At 48.5% G+C, this 24668-nt stretch overlaps 1 protein-coding gene across 6 annotated transcripts in view; it reads left to right on the forward strand.

The window, feature by feature from the left end:
- Positions 1–24668, forward strand: part of LOC106574160 (actin remodeling regulator NHS) — a 110277-nt gene that overhangs the window by 74463 nt on the left and 11146 nt on the right. For all 6 annotated transcript variants that reach the window (XR_006759792.2, XM_045697530.2, XM_045697533.2 and 3 more), the window contains one exon: positions 7994–8125. Coding sequence is in view for 5 of the 6 variants with exons in the window: in XM_045697530.2 (XP_045553486.2) it covers positions 7994–8125 (132 nt within the window). In the remaining variant the exon portion in view is untranslated. The remainder of the gene's footprint in view (positions 1–7993; positions 8126–24668) is intronic.

Raw genomic sequence — 24668 nt, forward strand, 5'->3', positions numbered from 1 at the left:
AACACCTGCTCCATTATCCAATGATGGGCGTGGCGCGAAATACAAACTCCTCTAAAATACAAAAACTTCCATTTTTCAAACATATGACTATTTCACAGCATTTTAAAGATAAGACTCTCCTTTATCTAACCACACTGTCCGATTTCAAAAAGGCTTTACAACGAAAGCAAAACATTAGATTATGTCAGCAGAGTACCAAGCCAGAAATAATCAGACACCCATTTTTCAAGCTAGCATATGTCACAAAAACCTAGAAGACAGCTAAATGCAACACTAACCTTTGATGATCTTCATCAGATGACAACCCTAGGACATTATGTTATACAATACATGCATGTTTTGTTCAATCAAGTTCATATTTATATCAAAAACCAGCTTTTTACATTAGCATGTGACGTTCAGAACTAGCATACCCCCCGCAAACTTCCGGGGAATTCGCTAACATTTTACTAAATTACTCACGATAAACGTTCACAAAAAGCATAACAATTATTTTAAGAATTATAGATACAGACCTCCTCTATGCACTCGATATGTCCGATTTTAAAATAGCTTTTTGGTGAAAGCACATTTTGCAATATTCTAAGTACATAGCCCAGGCATCACGGGCTAGCTATTTAGACACCCGGCAAGTTTAGCACTCACCAATATCAGCTTTACTATTATAAAAGTTTCATTACCTTTTGTTGTCTTCGTCAGAATGCACTCCCAGGACTGCTACTTCAATAACAAATGTTGGTTTGGTCCAAAATAATCCATCGTTATATCCGAATAGCGCCGTTTTGTTCGTGCGTCCCAGACACTATCTGAAATGGTAAATCAGGGTCGCGCGCGTGGCGCAATTCGTGACAAAAAAATTCTAAATATTCCATTACCGTACTTCGAAGCATGTCAACCGCTGTTTAAAATCCATTTTTATGCCATTTTTCTCGTAAAAAAGCGATAATATTCCGACCGGGAATCTCCTTTTAGCTAAACAGAGGAAAGAAAACAAAGCATTCGGTCGACGCGGGCACGCTTTTTACCGCCTTCTGAGACCCTATGGCAGCCGTAGGAAGTGTCACGGGACAGCTAAGATCCTCACTCTTCAATAGAGACAAGAAGAACGACACCTTGTCAGACAGGCCACTTCCTGCCTGAAACCTTGTCAGGTTTTTGCCTGCCAAATGAGTTCTGTTATACTCACAGACACCATTCAAACAGTTTTAGAAACTTTAGGGTGTTTTCTATCCATATGTAATAAGTATATGCATATTCTAGTTACTGGGTAGGAGTGGTAACCAGATTAAATCGGGCAAGTTTTTTATCCAGCCGTGAAAATACTGCCCCCTAGCCATAACAGGTTAATCTACAGATGGCAGTAGCGTTAATCTATAGATGGCAGTGGCGTAGTAGCGTTAACCTGTTGGGTCTAGGGGGCAGCATTTGCACGTCTGGATAAAAAAAATGTACCCGATTTAATCTGGTTACTAATCCTACCCAGTAACTAGAATATGCATATACTTATTATATATGGATAGAAAACACTCTAAAGTTTCTAAAACTGTTTGAATGGTGTCTGTGAGTATAACAGAACTCATTTGGCAGGCAAAACCCTGAGACATTTTCTGACAGGAAGTGGATACCTGATGTGTTGTATTGACTTTAAACCTATCCCATTGAAAAACACAGGGGTTTAGGAATATTTTGGCACTTCCTATTGCTTCCACTAGATGTCACCAGCCTTTACAAAGTGTTTTGAGTCTTCTGGAGGGAGATCTGACCGAACAAGAGCCATGGAACGATGATGTCCCATTAGACACCTGGCGCGCTAGTTCATGTTGGGTACCCTCGTTCCAATACGTTATAAAAGAGTATGCATTCGTCCACCTTGAATATTATTCATGTTCTGGTTAAAAAAGGCCCTAATGATTTATGCTATACAACGTTTGACATGTTTGAACGAACGGAAATATATTTTTTCCCCTCGTTCATGACGAGAAGTCCGGCTGGCTTACATCATGTGCTAACGAGACGGAGATTTTTGGACATAAATGATGAGCTTTTTTGAACAAAACTACATTCGTTATGGACCTGTGATACCTGGAAGTGACATCTGATGAAGAGAATCAAAGGTAATGGATTATTTACATAGTATTTTCGATTTTAGATCTCCCCAACATGACGTCTAGTCTGTATCGCAACGCGTATTTTTCTGGGCGCAGTGCTCAGATTATTGCAAAGTGTGATTTCCCAGTAAGGTTATTTTTAAATCTGGCAAGTTGATTGCGTTCAAGAGATGTAAATCTATAATTCTTTAAATGACAATATAATATTTTACCAATGTTTTCTAATTTTAATTATTTAATTTGTGACGCTGACTTGACTGCCGGTTATTGGAGGGAAACGATTTCCTCAACATCAATGCCATAGTAAAACGCTGTTTTTGGATATAAATATGAACTTGATAGAACTAAAAATGCATGCATTGTCTAACATAATGTCCTAGGAGTGTCATCTGATGGAGATTGTAAAAGGTTAGTGCATCATTTTAGCTGGTTTTATGGTTTTGGTGACCCTGTCTTTGACTTGACAAAACATTACACACAACTCTTGTAAATGTACTGTCCTAACATACTCTAAATTTATGCTTTCGCCGTAAAACCTTTTTGAAATCGTAAAACGTGGTTAGATTAAGGAGATGTTTATCTTTCAAATGGTGTAACATAGTTGTATTTTTGAAAAATTTGAATTTTGACATTTATTTGGATTCAAATTTGCCGCTCTTGAAATGCACCTGCTGTTGATGGAGTGCACCACGGGTGGCACGCTAGCGTCCCACCTAGCCCCAAGAGGTTAAACTACAGATGGCAGTAGCGTTAATCTATAGATGGCAGTAGCGTGAATCTACAGATGGCGGTAGCGTTAATCTACAGATGGCGGTAGCGTTAATCTACAGATGGCGGTAGCGTGAATCTACAGATGGCGGTAGCGTGAATCTACAGATTTACATTTAAGTCATTTAGCAGACGCTCTTATCCAGAGCGACTTACAAAGTGGTGCATTCACCTTATGATATCCAGTGGAACAACCACTTTACAATAGTGCATCTAAATCTTTTAGGGGGGGTTAGAAGGATTACTTTATCCTATCCTAGGTATTCCTTAAAGAGGTGGGGTTTCAGGTGTCTCCGGAAGGTGGTGATTGACTCCGCTGTCCTGGCGTCGTGAGGGAGCTTGTTCCACCATAGGGGTGCCAGAGCAGCGAACAGTTTTGACTGGGCTGAGCGGGAACTGTGCTTCCTCAGAGGTAGGGGGGCCAGCAGGCCAGAGGTGGATGAGCGCAGTGCCCTCGTTTGGGTGTAGGGACTGATCAGAACCTGAAGGTACGGAGGTGCCGTTCCCCTCACAGCTCTGTAGGCAAGCACCATGGTCTTGTAGCGGATGCGAGCTTCAACTGGAAGCCAGTGGAGAGAGCGGAGGAGCGGGGTGACGTGAGAGAACTTGGGAAGGTTGAACACCAGACGGGCTGCAGCGTTCTGGATGGGTTGTAGGGGTTTAATGGCACAGGCAGGGAGCCCAGCCAACAGCGAGTTGCAGTAATCCAGACGGGAGATGACAAGTGCCTGGATTAGGACCTGCGCCGTTTCCTGTGTGAGGCAGGGTCGTACTCTGCGAATGTTGTAGAGCATGAACCTACAGGATCGGGTCACCGCCTTGATGTTAGTGGAGAACGACAGGGTGTTGTCCAGGGTCACGCCAAGGTTCTTAGCACTCTGGTAGGAGGACACAATGGAGTTGTCAACCGTGATGGCGAGATCATGGAACGGGCAGTCCTTACCCGGGAGGAAGAGCAGCTCCGTCTTGCCGAGGTTCAGCTTGAGGTGGTGATCCGTCATCCACACTGATATGTCTGCCAGACATGCAGAGATGCGATTCGCCACCTGGTTATCAGAAGGGGGAAAGAAGAAGAAGAATTGTGTGTCGTCTGCATAGCAATGATAGGAGAGACCATGTGAGGATATGACAGAGCCAAGTGACTTGGTGTATAGCGAGAATAGGAGAGGGCCTAGAACAGAGCCCTGGGGGACACCAGTGGTGAGAGCATGTGGTGCGGAGACAGATTCTCGCCACACCACCTGGTAGGAGCGACCTGTCAGGTAGGACGCAATCCAAGCGTGGGCCGTGCCGAAGATGCCCAACTCAGAGAGGGTGGAGAGGAGGATCTGGTTGTTCACAGTATCAAAGGCAGCAGATAGGTCTAAAAGGATGAGAGCAGAGGAGAGAGAGTTAGCTATTAGCAGTGCGGAGAGCCTCCGTGACACAGAGAAGAGCAGTCTCAGTTGAATGACCAGTCTTGAAACCTGACTGATTTGGATCAAGAAGGTCATTCTGAGAGAGATAGCAAGAGAGCTGGCCAAGGACGGCACACTCAAGAGTTTTGGAGAGAAAAGAAAGAAGGGAAACTGGTCTGTAGTTGTTGACATCGGAGGGATCGAGTGTAGGTTTTTTGAGAAGGGGTGTAACTCTCGCTCTCTTGAGGACGGAAGGGACGTATCCAGTGATCAAGGATGAGTTGATGAACGAGGTGAGGTAAGGGAGAAGGTCTCCGGAAATGGTCTGGAGAAGAGAGGAGGGGATAGGGTCAAGCGGGCAGGTTGTTGGGCGGCCGGCCGTCACAAGTCGCAAGATTTCATCTGGAGAGAGAGGGGAGAAAGAGGTCAAAGCATAGGGTAGGGCAATGTGAGCAGGACCAGCGGTGTCGTTTTACTTAACAAACGAGGAGCGGATGTCGTCAACCTTCTTTTCAAAATGGTTGACGAAGTCATCCGCAGAGAGGGAGGAGGGGGGGGGGATTCAGGAGGGAGGAGAAGGTGGCAAAGAGCTTCCAAAGGTTAGAGGCAGATGCTTGGAATTTAGAGTGGTAGAAAGTGGCTTTAGCAGCAGAAACAGAAGAGGAAAATGTAGAGAGGAGGGAGTGAAAGGATGCCAGGTCCGCAAGGAGGCGAGTTTTCCTCCATTTCCGCTCGGCTGCCCGGAGCTCTGTTCTGTGAGCTCGCAATGAGTCGTCGAGCCACGGAGCAGGAGGGGAGGACCGAGCCGGCCTGGAGGATAGGGGACATAGAGAGTCAAAGGATGCAGAAAGGGAGGAGAGGAGGGTTGAGGAGGCAGAATCAGGAGATAGGTTGGAGAAGGTTTGAGCAGAGGGAAGAGATGATAGGATGGAAGAGGAGAGAGTAGCGGGAGAGAGAGAGCGAAGGTTGCGACGGCGCAATACCATCCGAGTAGGGGCAGAGTGAGAAGTGTTGGAGGAGAGCGAGAGGGAAAAGGATACAAGGTTGTGGTCGGAGACTTGGAGGGGAGTTGCAATGAGATTAGTGGAAGAACAGCATCTAGTAAAGATGAGGTCAAGCATATTGCCTGCCTTGTGAGTAGGGGGGGAAGGTGAGAGGGTGAGGTCAAAAGAGGAGAGGAGTGGAAAGGAGGAGGCAGAGAGGAATGAGTCAAAGGTAGACGTGGGGAGGTTAAAGTCACCCAGAACTGTGAGAGGTGAGCCATCCTCAGGAAAGGAACTTACAAGGCGTCAAGCTCATTGATGAACTCTCCAAGGGAACCTGGAGGGCGATAAATGATAAGGATGTTAAGCTTGAATGGGCTAGTGATTGTGACAGCATGGAATTCAAAGGAGGAGATAGACAGATGGGTCCGGGGAGAAAGAGAGAATGTCCACTTGGGAGAGATGAGGATTCCAGTCCCGCCACCCCGCTGACCAGATGCTCTCGGGGTATGCGAGAACACGTGGTCAGACGAGGAGAGAGCAGTAGGAGCAGCAGTGTTTTCTGTGGCAATCCATGTTTCCATCAGCGCCAAGAAGTCGAGGGACTGGAGGGTAGCATAGGCTGAGATGAACTCTGCCTTGTTGGCCACAGACCGGCAGTTCCAGAGGCTGCCGGAGACCTGGAACTCCACGTGGGTCGTGCGCGCTGGGACCACCAGGTTAGAGTGGCAGCGGCCACGCGGTGTGAAGCGTTTGTATGGCCTGTGCAGAGGGGAGAGAACAGGGATAGACAGACGTATAGTTGACAGGCTACAGAAGAGGCTACGCTAATGCAAAGGAGATTGGAATGACAAGTGGACTACACGTCTCGAATGTTCAGAAAGTTAAGCTTACGTTGCAAAAATCTAATTGACTAAAATGACTAAAATGATACAGTACTGCTGGCTGGTGAAGTAGGCTAGCTAGCAGTGGCTGCGTTGTTGACTTTGTTTGAAAGTGTAGCTGGCTAGGTAACCTCGATAGTTTCAGTACTACACCTTATCATGATACAAAGGCAACTATGTAGCTAGCTAACATAGCACTAATCAAGACGTTCCTTTGTAATGTATTTAGTTTCTACAATGCTGCTCGTCGGTAAAAGTTGGCTAGGTTTGGAAAGTGGCGTTGCGGGGGACGAAAATAGCTGGCTAGCTAACCTCGATAATTACTCTAAACTACACAATTGTCAAACTATGACAAAGACAACTATGTAGCCAGCTAACACTACACTAATCAAATCGTTCCGTTGTAATGTATTCGTTTCTACAGTGCTGCTAGTCAGTAAAGGTTGGCTAGCTAGCAGTGGGTTTGATGTTGACTAGGTGTGTTGACTAAGTTTGGAGAACGGCGTCGCGGCGGACGAAAATAGCTGGCTAGCTAACCTCGATAATTACTCTAAAACTACACAATTATCTTAGATACAAAGACAGCAAAGACAACTATGTAGCTAGCTAACACTACACTAATCAAATTGTTCTGTTGTAATGTATTAGTTTCTACAGTGCTGCTAGTCGGTAGAAGTTGGCTAGCTAGCAGTGTTGACTAAGTTTGGAGAACGGCGTCGCGGCGGACGAAAATAGCTGGCTAGCTAACCTCGATAATTACTCTAAACTACACAATTATCTTTGATACAAAGACAGCTATGTAGCTAGCTAAAAATTGCTCAGATCAAACAAATCAAACCGTTGTAATGTAATGAAATGTAATATTACCTGCGGAGCGAAGTGCAGCATGACAGCTCCAAACCAGTACCACAATCAACAGCCTGATCAACTCAGATGGCAGTAGCGTGAATCTACAGATGGCGGTAGCGTGAATCTACAGATGGCGGTAGCGTGAATCTACAGATGGCGGTAGCGTGAATCTACAGATGGCGGTAGCGTGAATCTGTACGTGGCAATAGCGTGAATCTGTTCGTGGCAGACACATGAATCTATATTTTTCTGTTGATAGATACAGCTTGTATCCTGACCTTCCCTCTTGTTCACTGTGGAAATATTAGTTAAGCTATAACTACTATAGATTCTAGCTAGAACTACTATAGATTCTAGCTAGAGCTACTATAGATTCTAGCTAGAGCTACTATAGATTCTAGCTATAACTACTATAGATTCTAGCTAGAACTACTATAGATTCTAGCTAGAGCTACTATAGATTCTAGCTAGAGCTACTATAGATTCTAGCTAGAGCTACTATAGATTGTAGCTATAACTACTATAGATTCTAGCTAGAGCTACTATAGATTCTAGCTAGAGCTCCTATAGATTCTAGCTATAACTACTATAGATTCTAGCTAGAACTACTATAGATTCTAGCTAGAACTACTATAGATTCTAGCTATAGCTACTATAGATTCTAGCTAGAGCTACTATAGATTCTAGCTAGAGCTACTATAGATTCTAGCTAGAGCTACTATAGATTCTAGCTAGAGCTACTATAGATTCTAGCTAGAGCTACTATAGATTCTAGCTAGAGCTACTATAGATTCTAGCTAGAGCTACTATAGATTCTAGCTAGAGCTACTATAGATTCTAGCTAGAGCTACTATAGATTCTAGCTAGAACTACTATAGATTCTAGCTAGAACTATAGCTGTTGATCTCTGCTTGCTTCAGTGTGAGAAAGAGAGTAGAGGACTTTGCTGCTGTCACTAATATACAAAGGTTTCTCACACGTCTTGTGTCTGCGCTGTTCTGCAGGGGTTCAGTTCCACAGAGACGCTAGTGTGCACTGCTCGCTGATCCACTCTCAGTCCGTACTTCAGAGGAGGAGGAAGCTGAGGAGACGGAAGACTGTCATCGGGATTCCTAGAAGTGTTCCGCAGGACCTAGGTATGTTTAACCTTAGACCTAACCTTGAACCCTACGACCTGTCCTATTTATAGACCTAGGTATAACTAATTTTAGCCCTAAACTTAAACCCAAACTTTTGACATTTCAGTCATTTAGCAGATGCTGTTTTCCAGAGCGACTTAGTGCATCTTAAGATAGCTACATATCACAGTCATAGTAAGTACATTTTTCCTCAAAGCAGTTATCAGCAAAGTCAGAGCTAGAAGGGCAGGGGGGGGGGGGGTCAAGTGCAGGTGTTGGTTCAGGATTATTATTATTTGTATTTGGGGGGGTTGAGGTGAGGAGGGGAATTATTTCAGATACTGTTTGAAGAGATAGGGTTTCAGGAGCTTTAAGAAGATGGGCAGGGACTCTGCTGTCCTAGCTTCAGGGGGGAAGATGGACAGGGACTCTGCTGTCCTAGCTTCAGGGGAAGATGGACAGGGACTCTGCTGTCCTAGCTTCAGGGGGGAAGACGGACAGGGACTCTGTTGTCCTAGCTTCAGGGGGGAAGATGGACAGGGACTCTGCTGTCCTAGCTTCAGGGGGGGAAGATGGACAGGGACTGCTGTCCTAGCTTCAGGGGGGAAGATGGACAGGGACTCTGCTGTCCTAGCTTCAGGGGGAAACTGGTTCCATCATTAGGGTTCCAGGACAGAGAAGAGCTTGGACTGGACTGAGCGGGAGCTGCCCTTCCGTAGGGGTGGGAGGACCAAGAGACCAGAGGTGGCAGAACGAAGTGCTCGGGTTGGGGTGTAAGTTTTGAGCATAGCCTGAAGGTAGGGAAGGGCAGGCCTTCCCCGGGAGGAAGAGCAGTTCCGTCTTCTTGAGCTTGAGGTGGTGGGCTGACATCAGAGCGGAGATACCTGCCAGGCACACAGAAGATGCGTGCCGTCACCTGGATGTCAGAAGGGGGGAAGGAGAAAAGTAGTTGAGTGTCATACGCATAGCAATGATAGGAGAGACCATGTGAGGATATGACGGAGCCGAGTGACTTGGTGTATAGACGAGAGGGCCTAGAACTGAGCCCTGGGGACACCAGCAGAGAGAGTACGTGAAACCGTGGATGGATGGCAGCATTCGCGCAAAACTGAAAGCACTATCCACCGCATATAACCATGGACAGAGGTCTGGGAGTATGTCTGAATATAAACAGTGTAGCTATTCCCTCCAAGGCAATCAAACAAGCAAAATGCCAGTACAAGGACAAGGTGGAGTCGCAATTCAACGGCTCAGACACGAGACGTATGTGGCAGGGTCTACAGGAAATCACGGACTACAAAAAGAAATTCAGCCATATTACGGACACCGCCACACTTCCAGACAAACTAAACACCTTCTTTGCCCGCTTTGAGGATAATACAGTGCCACCGTTGAGGCCCGCTAACAAGGACTGCGTGGCTGGCGTGAGTAAAACATTTAAACTTGTTAACCGTTGCATGGCTGCTGGCCCAGATGGTATCCCTAGCCGCGTCCTCAAAGCATGCACAGACCAGCTGACTGGTGTGTTTACGGACATATTCAATCGCTCCCTATCCCAGTCTGCTGTCCACACATGCTTCAAGATGGCTACCATTGTTCCTGTACCCAAGAAAGCTAAGGTAACTGAACTAAATGACTACCGCCCCGTAGCACTCACTTCTGTCATCATGAAGTGCTTTGAGAGACTAGTCAAGGATCATATCACCTCCACCTTACCGGCCACCCTAGACCCACTTCAGTTTGCATACCTCCCTAACAGGTCCACAGACGACACAATCGCCCTATCCCATCTGGACAAAAGGAATACCTATATAAGAATGCTGTTCATTGACTACAGCTCAGCATTCAACACCATAGTACCCTCCAAGTTCATCATCAAGCTGGAGGCCCTGGGTCTTAACCCTGCCCTGTGCAATTGGGTCCTGGACTTTCTGACGGGCTGTCCCCAGGTGGGGAAGGTAGGAAACAACATCTCCACTTCGCTGACCCACAACACTGGGGTCCCCCCAAGGGTGCGTGCTCAGCCCCCTCCTGTACTCCCTGTTCACCCACGACTGCGTGGCCATGCACGCCTCCAACTCAATCATCAAGTTTGCAGACAACACAACAGTAGTGGGCTTGATTACCAACAACGACGAAACCGCCTACAAGGAGGTGGTGAGGGCACTCGGAGTGTGGCGTCAGGAAAGCAATCTCTCACTCAACGTCAACAAAACAAAGGAGATGATCGTAGACTTCAGGAAACAGCAGAGGGAGCACCCCCCTATCCACATTGAAGGGACAGCAGTGGAGAAGGTGGAAAGTTGAAGTTCCTCGGCTTACACATCACAGACAAACTGAAATGGTCCACTCACACAGACAGTGTGGTGAAGAAGGCACAACAGCGCCTCTTCAACCTCAGGAGGCTGAAGAAATGTGGCTTGTCACCCAAAACCCTGACAAACTTTTACAGATGCACAATCGAGAGCATCCTGTCGGGCTGTATCACAGCCTGGTAGGCAACTACACCGCCCTCAACCGCAAGGCTCTCCAGGGGGTGGTGCGGTCTGCACAACGCATCACCGGGGGCAAACTACCTGCCCTTCCTGACACCTACAGCACCCGATGTCGCAGGAAGGCCAAAAAGATCATCAAGGACAACAACCACCCGAGCCACTGCCTGTTCACCCCGCTATCATCCAGAAGGCGATATCAGTACAGGTGCATCAAAGCTGGGACCGAGAGACTGAAAAACAGCTGCTAATCTCAAGGCCATCAGACTGCTAAACAGCAATCACTAACTCAGAGAGGCTGTCATCTACATTGAGACCCAATCACTGGACACTTTAATAAATGGATCACTAGTCACTTTAAACAATGGCACTTTAAATAATGCAACTTTAATAATGTTTACATATCTTACATTACTCATCATATGTATATACTGTATTTTTATACCATCTATTGCACCTTGCCTATGCCGCTCGGCCATCGCTCATCCATATATTTACATGTACATATTCTCATTCACCCGTTTTAGATTTGTGTGTATTAGGTAGTTGTTGGGGAATTGTTAGATATTACGGCACTGTAGAAGCACAAGCATTTCGCTACACTTGCATAAACATCTGCTAACCATGTGTATGTGACAAATAAAATTTGATTTGAAGAAAGAAAGAGTTTCTGAAACTTTGCATACGGTGGAGGAAGAGGTCATTAAGTTGCTCTTGAAGAACATCAACCCTCTACTAGCCAGTCAACTCCGCGAAAGAGTCACCACTGACGATGGACTGGTTCACCTGGGACAGCAGTTCGAGAAGGACAGAGAATGCCAACAGCAATATGACCAGAGAAAGAAACAGACACCCAAACCGTTACCCAAGCCAGACCATCAACAACAGCCAGAGTCTCCAGCCAAGACCCCTCCCATGTTCTGTTGGAGATGTAGCCAAAAGGGACATTCTTCAGCTTCATGTCCAAATCAGTATCAAGTAAACCCTTCCAGAAACTACAAATCACAACAGGCCAACACACCTAACTCTCTTCGCAGGATCGACCATCCTACTCTGAGTGCTTTGACCAGAGCTGAAACCCCAAGAATCACTGCCTACGCCCACCCGTCGACATCCCCTTCCTTTCAGTCAATACCGCACCAACTGATGTTACACCTGTCCATAGGCCCTTGGACAGGAAGAGTCATCCTGGACACCGGGTCATCCTACACACTGCTCAATGAGAAACTATGGAAGGAGGTTAAAGGTCCACAATACAACTTGAAGACGTGGACAGAAGGTCCACTATCTGGCTGATGGTGAGGCTAAACGACCACTTGGATGGAGTGAGGTAGAGTTCCGCCTGTGAAACCGCTCCTATATGATTCCTTCAGTTATTATACCTACCAAGAACCTTGCTTTTCCTGTCGTGTTGGGAATTGATTTCATGTACTTCAGTGGTGTCCAGATTGATATCGCACACAATTGCTACTGGTTTCCACACAATCAGAACGAGAAGCATTTCTTCCAATCAGAAGCTACAACGTTACATGATTGGGGTCCAAATGTGGCAGTCTCCTCTGCCATTGCTCCGGTACCACTAACCCTTGGTAATCCTTCTGATGATCTCCTTTTACAGACTGTGAGAAGGGCTCAGCTGGAACAGCCAGAGGAGTTAAGGCTGTTGGAACAGTTGCATAATAACTCTGTATGTACTTCAAAGCTGGGATGCACCGGGCTCCTGAAGCACAAAATATTCCTTACACAGGAAATGCCAATCAAGCAGAAGCCATATTGTTTGTCCCCAGCGACGCTAATCATCCAAAAGGGACTCATTAATGATATGTTGACACAAGATATAATTTAACATTCCTCCTCTCCCTGGGCTGCTCCTGTTGTCCTCGTCCCAAAAAAGACTGGTAGTCTTAAATTGTGTGTGGACTATAGGAAGACCAACAATGTTTCCCAGACTGATGCCTATCCTCTTCCCACCATCCAAGAGATCCTAGAGTCATTGTCTGGCGCTATTGTGTTCGCTACCCTTGACCTCAATAGTAGCTATTGGCAGGTTGAGATGGACCAGGAAAGCAAGGACAAGACTGCTTTGTCTGTGCTGAGGGCTTGCTTTCTTTAAGGTGATGCCTTTTGGATTAAAGAATGCACCTGCCACTTTCCAAAGACTCATGGAGATTGCATTAGGTGAGCTCAGAGGGAAGCTCTGTTTCGTCTACCTTAACAATATAATTATCTACTCCCAGACCAGAGAACAACACTTTAAAGATCTTCAAACAGTGTTGGATAAGCTAAAAGAAGCTGGTCTGACATTAAACATGAAGAAGAGCAACTTCTGCCAAACCTCCCTGAAGTTCCTCGGCCATATTGTGTCTTTTGACAGCATTCATGTGGATCCTGAAAAGACCAAGGCTGTACAAGATTTCCCTGCCCTTCAACGGTTCCTTGGGATGGTACCATCGGTTTGTGTCAAACTTCTCCCAGGTGGCAGAACCACTCAACACATTGAAGCGAAAAGGAGCCAAATTCCAATGGACGGCAGAGTGCTAGACCTCCTTTGAAACCCTGAAACGACACCTTCTCACACCTCCCATTTTGGGTCATCCCAACTTTGACTGCCCTTTTGTAGTTTACACTGATGCAAGTGATGCTGGACTTGGTGCTGTCCTAGTCCAACAGACTGGACTTGGCACTGAAGAAGTGCTAGCATTCGCCAGTCGGACATTGAATGGAGCAGAACGGAACTACTCCACAACCGAGCAAGAGTGCCTTGCAGTTGTCTGGGCTTTGGAAAAGTGGAGGTACTACCTGGAAGGAAGATATTTCACTGTGGTCACTGACCATTCCTCCCTTGTGTGGGTGTTCAAGACCAACAATCCAAGCACCAGACTCATCAGATGGGCTCTACGGTTGCAAGAGTTCACCTTTGCAGTAGAATACAGAAGAGGAAAGTACAACACTATTCCAGATGCCTTATCCAGAGCTCCTGCTTGTGGTAACAGTGGCCCTCATCTTACATGTGCTAATGTCCTGTCGAGACACCCAAAACGGACTTTCCCATTTCTGAGGCCATATGGAAGGCCCAACAGGATGATCCAGAAGTACAGGCTTTGTACCAGACTATCCTGGAAGATGGAGAAAAGATGGTCAATCCTACCACAAAGCTGACCATCATTGAAGACAGTCTACCGAGTTGTACAACTACCTCACAGAACACTACCAAATATACATACCAGAACCTCTACGCCTTCAACTGCTGCAACATTTCCATGAAGACCCGTTAGCTGGTCATTTGGGCAGGTTCAAAACCTACAAGCGGTTGCAAGCATTACTGTACTGGCCAGATCTGAGCATGGATGTGAAGTCACACATCCAAAACTGTCAGGTTTGTCAAAGGTACAAACCAGAAGGCAGAAAGCCTGCTGGCAAGATGCAGCAAACTGTGGTTACCCGACCTTGGGAAATGTTAGGAGTGGATTTGTTGGGTCCATTTCCTAGACGCTCTAATCAGAATGTGTACATGCTTGTTTTTGTTGATTACTATTCCAAGTGGGTGGAGCTGTTTGCACTTCGTCAGGCCACAGCGAGGACCGTCTCTTACATCCTCACGAAAGAGATCCTGACTCGCTGGGGAGTGCCTGATTACATCCTGTCTTACTGAGGTTCCCAATTTGTCTCTGATCTCTTTGAGGAGACCTGCCAAAGATGTAACCTGAGACAGAAGTTGATCACGACCTATCACCCACAGATCAACCTCACCGAGAGGGTTAATCGAACAATGGTTGCTTCCTATGTAGGGACCCAGCACAAACACTGGGACAAGCACCTTCATGAGTTTCGATTTGCCCTGAATTCTGCTGTGCAAGAGTCTACTGGAGTCACCCCTGCAGAGCTGAACCTGAGTCGTCCCCTCCGAGGACCCTTGGATATGGTGCTACAAAACCGGCAGGTTACTCCAGACACGGCATGCAATGACCAGGTTGTCCATTTCCACAACTTGAGAGCTCTTGTCTCAAAGAACATGATCCAGGCCCGACTCAAGCAGAAGAGAAATTATGATAAGAAGAGACGAGACATGCAGTTCTAGTTCAGTGATCGGGTGTGGCTTCGCTCTCATCCTTACTCAAAAGCTGAACAATTCTTCTCGGCCAAGCTCGCTCCTAAATGGCAAGGGTCATATAGGATTGTGGAGCAGATGGGCCCTCTGAACTACCGAGTGGTGAAAGAGGACACAGGTGAAGATATGCACGTTGTCCATGTCTCACGCCTTAAAACCTCTTTGGGCAAGGTGTGCCGCTAGCAACCCACCCTGACAACATGTGAAATTGCAGAGCACCAAATTCAAATTACATAAATAGTAATAATAAACATTCATGAAAATACAAGCGTTATACATTGGTTAAAAGATTAACCTGTTAGGGCTAGGGGGCAGTATTGACACGGCTGGATAAAAAACGTACCCGATTTAATCTGGTTACCACTCCTACCCAGTAACTAGAATATGCATATACTTATTACATATGGATAGAAAATACCCTAAAGTTTCTAAAACTGTTTGAATGGTGTCTGTGAGTATAACAGAACTCAAATGGCAGGTCAAAACCTGAGAGATTCCTTTACAGGAAGTGGCCTGTCTGACCATTTCTGGAACTTCTTTGCCATCTCTATCTTTTACTAAGGATCTCTGCTCTAACGTGACACTTCCTACGTCGTCCATAGGCGCTCAGAGCCCGGGAAAAACCTGAATGTCGTCATCCCAGCCCCAGGCTGAAACACATTATCGCCTTTCTCAAGTGGCCGATCAAGGGACTCTGGGCTTAGGCGCGTGACCTGACCGCCCCCGTCTTTGTGATTTTTTTCCTCTGTTTGCCGAAAAAGAGATTCCCGGTCGGAATATTATCGCTTTTCTACGAGAAAAATGGCATAAAAATTGATTTTAAACAGCGGTTGACATGCTTCGAAGTACGGTAATGGAATATTTAGAATTTTTTTGTCACGAATTGCGCCATGCGTGCGACCCTTCTTTATCATTTCGGATAGTGTCTGGAACGCACGAACAAACCGCCGCTATTCGGATATAATGATGGATTATTTTGGACCAAACCAACATTTGTTATTGAAGTAGCAGTCCTGGGAGTGCATTCTGACGAAGACAACAAAAGGTAATCAAACTTTTATAATAGTAAATATGATTATGGTGAGTGCTAAACTTGCCGGGTGTCTAAATAGCTAGCCCGTGATGCCTGGGCTATGTACTTAGAATATTGCAAAATGTGCTTTCACCAAAAAGCTATTTTAAAATCGGACATATCGAGTGCATAGAGGAGGTCTGTATCTATAATTCTTAAAATAATTGTTATGCTTTTTGTGAACGTTTATCGTGAGTAATTTAGTAAAATGTTAGCGAATTCCCCGGAAGTATGCTAGTTCTGAACGTCACATGCTAATGTAAAAAGCTGGTTTTTGATATAAATATGAACTTGATTGAACAAAACATGCATGTATTGTATAACATAATGTCCTAGGGTTGTCATCTGATGAAGATCATCAAAGGTTAGTGTTGCATTTAGCTGTCTTCTGGGTTTTTGTGACATTATATGCTAGCTTGAAAAATGGGTGTCTGATTATTTCTGGCTTGGTACTCTGCTGACATAATCTAATGTTTTGCTTTCGTTGTAAAGCCTTTTTGAAATCGGACAGTGTGGTTAGATTAACGAGAGTCTTGTCTTTAAATTGCTGTAAAATAGTCATATGTTTGAGAAATTGAAGTAATAGGATTTTTAAGGTTTTGAAAATCGCGCCACATGCTTCAAGTGGCTGTTACGTAGGTGGGAGGAATTCGTCCCGCCTAGCCCATAGAGGTTAACTTCTTGCTAATCCAGCCGCTTTCAGATTTCAAAAAGGCTTTACGGCGAAAGCATAACATGCGATTATCTGAGGACAGCGCCCCACACACAAAAGCATACAAACATTTTCCAACCAATCGGAGGAGTGACGAAAGTCAGAAATAGCAATAAAATAAATCACTTACCTTTGAAGATCTTCATCTGGTTGCAATCACAAGGGTCCCAGCTACATAACAAATGGTCCTTTTGTTTGATAAAGTCCTTCTTTATATCCCAAAAACTCTGTTTTGTTCAGTAATCCACTGGCTCAAAGGCGGTCAAAACATGCAGACGAATACATCCTAATAGTACTGGTAAAGTTCGTTGAAACATGTCAAACGATGTTTATAACTAATCCTCAGGGTGTCAATTATCTAAATAATCGATAATATTTCAACCGGACAATAGCGTATTCAATAGAAAGGAAAAAGAACGAAGGGCACGCACGCAGTCACGCTCGCAAACTAGTACTGCATGATTCCATAGACCCCTGACCAAAAGGTATTTTTCTTAGTTGTTTTTCAGAAAACAAGCCTGAAACCATGTCTAAAGGACTGTTGACATCTAGTGGAAGCCATAGGAACTGCAATCTGGGCCCTAAACCATTACATAGTTAATAGGCTTTCAATGGAAAACCACTCGCATCAAAAAAATCCCATTTCCTGGATGGATTTTCCTCGGGTTTCCGCCTGCTATATCAGTTCTGTTATACTCACAGACATTATTTTAACCATTTTAGAAACTTCAGAGTGTTTTCTATCCAAATCTACCAATTATATGCATATCCTAGCTTCTGGGCCTGAGTAACAGGCAGTTTACTTTGGGCACGCTTGTCATCCAAACTTCAAAATACTGCCCCCTAGCCCAAAAAAGTTAAGGCCTGTTACCCCTCAGCTGAGGAATTGGAGGAGATTGAGCGCAGCAAAGTCCTGGATATCTTTGAAGAGGAAAGTGATGAGACTTTTCTCGGATTCCCAGACCCAGAAGTCTAATACCTTAAGGCCTGTTACCCCTCAGCTGAGGAGCGAGAGTGCCACAAAGTCATTAATATTTTTGTAGTGGCTTTTCTCGGTTTCCCAGACCAGATGTGCCTTCCAGGGCAATGGTCGGCTTTTTCCAGGGGAGGGTGTGTGTGACGGCCCTGAATCAATATTTTCTCTGGTAATGCAATTGAAGGCATCACACAGTGCATGTGGTGGGCTATGTGGAGAGATGGGTGAAGTGACCTACCTGGCACCCCTAACAAACAATAACCTCAAAACCGTTACAGCACCTTCGCTCAACCGTCCCGGTGGAGGGACACCGATCCCGTAGAAGTTTTAATTTGCATATGGTGCAGCAGACCTTCATGGCAAATGAGGATGAAATGCTCAAAGTTTGTCTTTTATGATATTTATCTCAATGTAGGCCTTCAGCTAGAGTGTAAAATACACATATTTAGGAAAAGTCAGGGACAGGTGGATTGAAGATTTTTATTGAAATTAAGTTATTGAAATGACATGGAGTTGTAGACCTAACAGTCGTGTTTACTGTAGTTTTAGCATAACTTAACTATTGGCATAAAGATTCCAACAGGACAACGACCCTAAGCACACAGCCAAGACAACACAGGGGTGGCTTCGGGACAAGTCTCTGAATGTCCTTGAGTGGCCCAGCCAGTGCCCGGACTTGAACCTGATCGAACATCTCTGGAGAGACCTGAAAATACCTGTGCAGCGACGCTCTCCATCCAACCTGACAGAGCTTGAGAGGATCTGTAGAGCAGAATGGGAGAAACTCCTCAAATACAGGGGTGCCAAGCTTGTAGTGTGATACCCAAGAAGACTGATGGCTGTAATCGCTCCCAAAGATGCTTCCACAAAATACTGAGTAAAGGGTCTGAATACTTATGTAAATGTGATATTTCATTATATATATTTTAGCAAAAATGTCTAAACCTGTTTTTGCATTCTCATTATGTATAGATTGATGAGGGGGGATAAGGCTGTAACTTAACAAAATGTGGAAAAAGTCGAGTCTGAATACTTTTTGAATGCAATGTGTCATGTGACCCTCATGTTAGGCCTCATGCCTCATGTTAGGCCTCATGTAAAATCATTGTCGAAAGTGCAAGAGATGCTGCTGCTTGACAAACAGGTGCTGTTAGATTACAATATCATTTATCTGCCTGTTTGGAACAGTGTAAACAACACTACAATAATGAGAAGTAATACCAGTCTGTTCTAATGAAACAAAATTGTCAAGCCATTACTATAGAAAGGTTTAATAACAGCCGGATTTGTCTAATTGCTTTATCTGACATTTTGCTGTTGTCTTCAGCACATGTGACCTGCTTCAGGAAGCTAGGCGTATGTTGCAGGTCACTACTTCACAGGAGAGGCGTCTGAACAGCTCTTTTTAATCAAAATGCGTTTTTTTGGTCAGAAATGCCTTCTCAAACATGTGCCTTAATAACAAACTTGTATGCTATCTGTAAATACGAATAAAATTGTAAAATTACGAGCCTAGTTGGTTTAGCCACAGAAAAAGTCAGCGACCTTCCCGCTAGCAGTGATTGAGTTTGGATTGGTCTGCCATATCGCACGCTTCTGTCTATTTGAGCTGGTCAGTATGTCTAGGTAAAAAATGTATTGCGTAGTAAAACTGCATAAGTGTTGCTCTCTGCTTTCTGGATGACCCAGTTTTGAAATCAGTGGAATTCGAGTAGGATAGCTAAGGAGATGGAGAAAACACCTGTCCCTAGATTGCATCTTCAAACTAAGGGCAACCATGGCATCCGACAGGAGATGCGTCCATCCATGAATGATGTGTACGGATAAGATAGTCTAGCTAGCTACATTTTCAGATATTTGTTAGCTACCTGCAGATTGATGCAGGGTAGTAACGTCATGAGTTGTGATTATGGTAAAACAATTTAGCTAGCTTCATGTCTTAACAAAAGACTCCACTATGCAAATAACCATTTTAGGTGCGTTTTGTAAATTCTGTCTGGCCTCCTGTCTCACTCTGACTCTCTCCTCCTGTCTAATTCTGACCCTAACCCACTCCTCCTGTCTAATTCGGACCCTAACCCACTCCTCCTGTCTAATTCTGACCCTAACACACTCCTCCTGTGTCTGACTTTCTCCTCCTGTCTACCTGACCCTGTTTTCCTGTGTCTAACTCTGACCCTCTCCTCCTGTCTACCTGACCCTGTCTTTCTGTGTCTAACTCGACCCTCTCCTCCTGTCTTCCTGTGTCTCTGACCCGGTGTCTCCTCCTGCGTCTGAACCTGACCCGGTGTTTCCTCCTGCGTCTACAGTGAGGGAAAAAAGTATTTGATCCCCTGCTGATTTTGTACGTTTGCCCACTGACAAAGAAATTATCAGTCTATAATTTTAATGGTAGGTTCATTTGAACAGTGAGAGACAGAATAACAACAAAAAAAACAGAAAAACGCATGTCAAAAATGTTATAAATTGATTTGCATTTTAATGAGGGAAATAAGTATTTGACCCCTCTGCAAAACATGACTTAGTACTTGATGGCAAAACCCTTGTTGGCAATCACAGAGGTCAGATGTTTCTTGTAGTTGGCCACCAGGTTTGCACACATCTCAGGAGGGATTTTGTCCCACTCCTCTTTGCAGATCTTCTCCAAGTCATTAAGGTTTCGAGGCTGACGTTTGGCAACTCGAACCTTCAGCTCCCTCCACAGATTTTCTATGGGATTAAGGTCTAGAGACTGGCTAGGTGTCACGCCCTGACCAGGTGAACTCGGGTATTTTGGGTCAGGGTGTGTCATGTTGGGTATTTTTCCTGGGTTTGTTTTCTATGTTAGCATTATAGCCTTGTGTTGGCTCTATGGGGTTTATTTCTATGTTGGGTTCTGTCGATTCCCAATCAGAGACAGCTGTCGCTAGTTGTCTCTGATTGGGATCACATTTAAGTTCCTTTTCCCCCACGCTGTTGGTGGGGTGTTGTCTCTTTGTGTTTGAGCAAGTAACGTATCGGCATTTTCTTGATTTTGTGTACGTGTTTATTTCAGTGCAAAGAATAAACATGTGTTCGCTCCCAGCTGCGTTTTGGTCCGCTTCCTCGTCACCCGACGACGATCGTTACAGAACACCCCACCAAACAAGGACCAAGCAGCGGGAGGATCAGGAGCGCGAGAGATGGGCTCGCGAGGGGAAGGAGTTCTGGACCTGGGAGGAGATCATGTCGGGGAAAGGACCCTGGCGAAAGGATTCCCAGGTCGAGGAGGTAAAGCCAGCCGGTGGACGGAGTCGCAGGCGGCGGTCGAGGAGGCCCGGAAGACACCCCCAAGAAAAATTTTTGGGGGGGCTAATGGGGTGGTCCGGAAGGGCAGAGGAAGAGCCCAGACCACTGCTCTCGTGGGGGATGACGGCGGAGGAGGAGACGAAGATGAGGCGGTTGATTGAGGACCTGCTGAGGGAAGATCTGGAGGAGGAGCCATGGTATGCGGAGTTGCGCGCTGTGTCGCCAGTGCGCCCGCACAGCCCGGTGCGTCCGGTGGACATGCCCACGCTTCAGTTCACCAGTGCGTGTTCACAGTCCTGTCTGGCCCGTTCCTGTACCCCGCACCAAGCCCACGGTGCGTGTCCACAGTCCTGTCCGGCCCGTCCCTGCTCCCCGCACCAAGCCATGGGAAGCGGAGTTGCGCGCTGTGTCGCCAGTGCGCCCGCACAGCCCGGTGCGTCCGGTGGACATGCCCAGCACATGCCGTGCTAGGATGGGCATCCAGCCAGGACGAGTGGCTAAACCGGCTCCACGCTTCAGTTCACCAGTGCGTGTTCACAGTCCTGTCTGGCCCGTTCCTGTTCCCCGCACCAAGCCCACTGTGCGTGTCCACAGTCCTGTCCGGCCCGTCCCTGCTCCCCGCACCAAGTCAATGGTGCGTGTCCCCAGTCCGGCCCGGCCCGCTCCTGCTCCCCGCACCAAGCCAGTGGTGCGTGTTCCCAGTCCGGCCCGGCCCGTCCCTGCTCCCCGCACCAAGTCAGTGGTGCGTGTCCCCAGTCCGGCCCGGCCCGTCCCTGCTCCCCGCACCAGGTTAGTGGTGCGTGTCCCCAGTCCGGCCCGGCCCGTCCCTGCTCCCCGCACCAAGTCAGCGGTGCGTGTCCCCAGTCCGGCCCGGCCCGTTCCTGCTCCCCGCACCAAGCCAGTGGTGCGTGTTCCCAGTCCGGCCCGTCCCTGCTCCCCGCACCAAGTCAGTGGTGCGTGTCCCCAGTCCGGCCCGGCCCGTTCCTGCTCCCCGCACCAAGCCAGTGGTGCGTGTTCCCAGTCCGGCCCGGCCCGTCCCTGCTCCCCGCACCAAGTCAGCGGTGCGTGTCCCCAGTCTGGCCCGGCCCGTTCCTGCTCCCCGCACCAAGCCAGTGGTGCGGGTTCCCAGTCCGGCCCGGCCCGTCCCTGCTCCCCGCACCAGGTCAGTGGTGCGTGTCCCCAGTCCGGCCCGTTCCTGCTCCCCGCACCAAGCCAGAGGTGCGAGTCCCCAGTCCGGCCCGGCCCGTTCCTGCTCCCCGCACCAAGCCAGTGGTGCGTGTTCCCAGTCCGGCCCGGCCCGTCCCTGCTCCCCGCACCAAGCCAGTGGTGCGTGTCCCCAGTCCGGCCCGGCCCGTTCCTGCTCCCCGCACCAAGCCAGTGGTGCGTGTTCCCAGTCCGGCCCGGCCCGTTCCTGTTCCCCGCACCAAGCCCACTGTGCGTGTCCACAGTCCTGTCCGGCCCGTCCCTGCTCCCTGCACCAAGTCAGTGGTGCGTGTCCCCAGTCCGGCCCGGCCCGCTCCTGCTCCCCGCACCAAGCCAGTGGTGCGTGTTCCCAGTCCGGCCCGGCCCGTCCCTGCTCCCCGCACCAAGCCAGTGGTGCGTGTCCCCAGTCCGGCCCGGCCCGTTCCTGCTCCCCGCACCAAGCCAGTGGTGCGTGTTCCCAGTCCGGCCCGGCCCGTCCCTGCTCCCCGCACCAGGTCAGCGGTGCGTGTCCACAGTCCTGTCCGGCCCGTTCCTGTTCCCCGCACCAAGCCCACGGTGCGTGTCCACAGTCCTGTCCGGCCCGTCCCTGCTCCCCGCACCAAGTCAGTGGTGCGTGTCCCCAGTCCGGCTCGGCCCGTTCCGTTCCTGCTCCCCGCACCAAGCTAGTGGTGCGTGTTCCCAGTCCGGCCCGGCCCGTCCCTGCTCCCCGCACCAGGTTAGTGGTGCGTGTCCCCAGTCCGGCCCGGCCCGTCCCTGCTCCCCGCACCAAGTCAGCGGTGCGTGTCCCCAGTCCGGCCCGGCCCGTTCCTGCTCCCCGCACCAAGCCAGTGGTGCGTGTTCCCAGTCCGGCCCAGCCCGTCCCTGCTCCCCGCACCAAGTCAGTGGTGCGTGTCCCCAGTCCGGCCCGGCCCGTTCCTGCTCCCCGCACCAAGCCAGTGGTGCGTGTTCCCAGTCCGGCCCGGCCCGTCCCTGCTCCCCGCACCAAGTCAGCGATGCGTGTCCCCAGTCTGGCCCGGCCCGTTCCTGCTCCCCGCACCAAGCCAGTGGTGCGGGTTCCCAGTCCGGCCCGGCCCGTCCCTGCTCCCCGCACCAGGTCAGTGGTGCGTGTCCCCAGTCCGGCCCGGCCCGTTCCTGCTCCCCGCACCAGGCCAGTGGTGCGAGTCCCCAATCCGGCCCGGCCCGTTCCTGCTCCCCGCACCAAGCCAGTGGTGCGTGTTCCCAGTCCGGCCCAGCCCGTCCTTGCTCCCCGCACCAAGTCAGTGGTGCGTGTCCCCAGTCCGGCCCGGCTGTTCCTGCTCCCCGCACCAAGCCAGTGGTGCGGGTTCCCAGTCCGGCCCGGCCCGTCCCTGCTCCCCGCACCATGTCAGTGGTGCGTGTCCCCAGTCCGGCCCGTCCCGTTCCTGCTCCCCGCACCAAGCCAGTGGTGCGGCTTCCCAGTCCGGCCCGGCCCGTCCCTGCTCCCCGCACCATGTCAGTGGTGCGTGTCCCCAGTCCGGCCCGTCCCGTTCCTGCTCCCCGCACCAAGCCAGTGGTGCGTGTCCCCAGTCCGGCCCGGCCCGTTCCTGCTGCCCGCACCAAGCCAGTGGTGCGTGTTCCCAGTCCGGCACGGCCCGTGTCCGGTCCACCGGTGCCCAATCCTGTTCCGGTCGACGGCTCCGCTCCAGAGCCTGAGCATGCCGCTCCACAGTGGTCCAGTCCGGGCCAGAGGGGTAGGGCTATGGTGGAGGCGGGGGAAAGAACACGCCCGGGGCCAGAGCCTCCACCGAGGGTGAGGCGCCCACCCGGGTCCCCCCCCCTAATAGACTTAAGTTTGGTGCGCCGGGAGTACGCACCGTTGGGGGGGGGGGGGGGGTACTGTCACGCCCTGACCAGGTGAACTCGGGTATTTTGGGTCAGGGTGTGTCATGTTGGGTATTTTTCCTGGGTTTGTTTTCTATGTTTGCGGTATAGCCTTGTGTTAGCTCTATGGGGTTTATTTCTATGTTGGGTTCTGTCGATTCCCAATCAGAGACAGCTGTCGCTAGTTGTCTCTGATTGGGATCACATTTAAGTTCCTTTTCCCCCACGCTGTTGGTGGGGTGTTGTCTCTTTGTGTTTGAGCAAGTAACGTATCGGCATTTTCTTGATTTTGTGTACGTGTTTATTTCAGTGCAAAGAATAAACATGTGTTCGCTTCCAGCTGCGTTTTGGTCCCCTTCCTCGTCACCCGACGACGATCGTTACACTAGGCCACTCCAGGACCTTAATGTGCTTCTTCTTGAGCCACTCCTTTGTTGTATTGGCCGTGTGTTTTAGGTCATTGTCATGCTGGAATACCCATCCACGACCCATTTTCAATGCCCTGGCTGAGGGAAGGAGGTTCTCACCCAAGATTTGATGGTACATGGCCCCGTCCATTGTCCCTTTGATGCGGTGAAGTTGTCCTGTCCCCTTAGCAGAAAAACACCCCCAAAGCATAATGTTTCCACCTCCATGTTTGACGGTGGGGATGGTGTTCTTGGGGTCATAGGCAGCATTCCTCCTCCTCCAAACACGGCGAGTTAAGTTGATGCCAAAGAGCTCAATTTTGGTCTCATCTGACCACAACACTTTCACCCAGTTGTCCTCTGAATCATTCAGATGTTCATTGGCAAACTTCAGACGGTCATGTATATGTGCTTTCTTGAGCAGGGGGACCTTGCGGGCGCTGCAGGATTTCAGTCCTTCACGGCGCAGTGTGTTACCAATTGTT

The sequence above is a fragment of the Salmo salar genome, chromosome 16 (assembly GCF_965601325.2).
Source record: "Salmo salar chromosome 16, fSalSal1, whole genome shotgun sequence".
NCBI classification, from domain to species: Eukaryota; Metazoa; Chordata; class Actinopteri; order Salmoniformes; family Salmonidae; genus Salmo; species Salmo salar.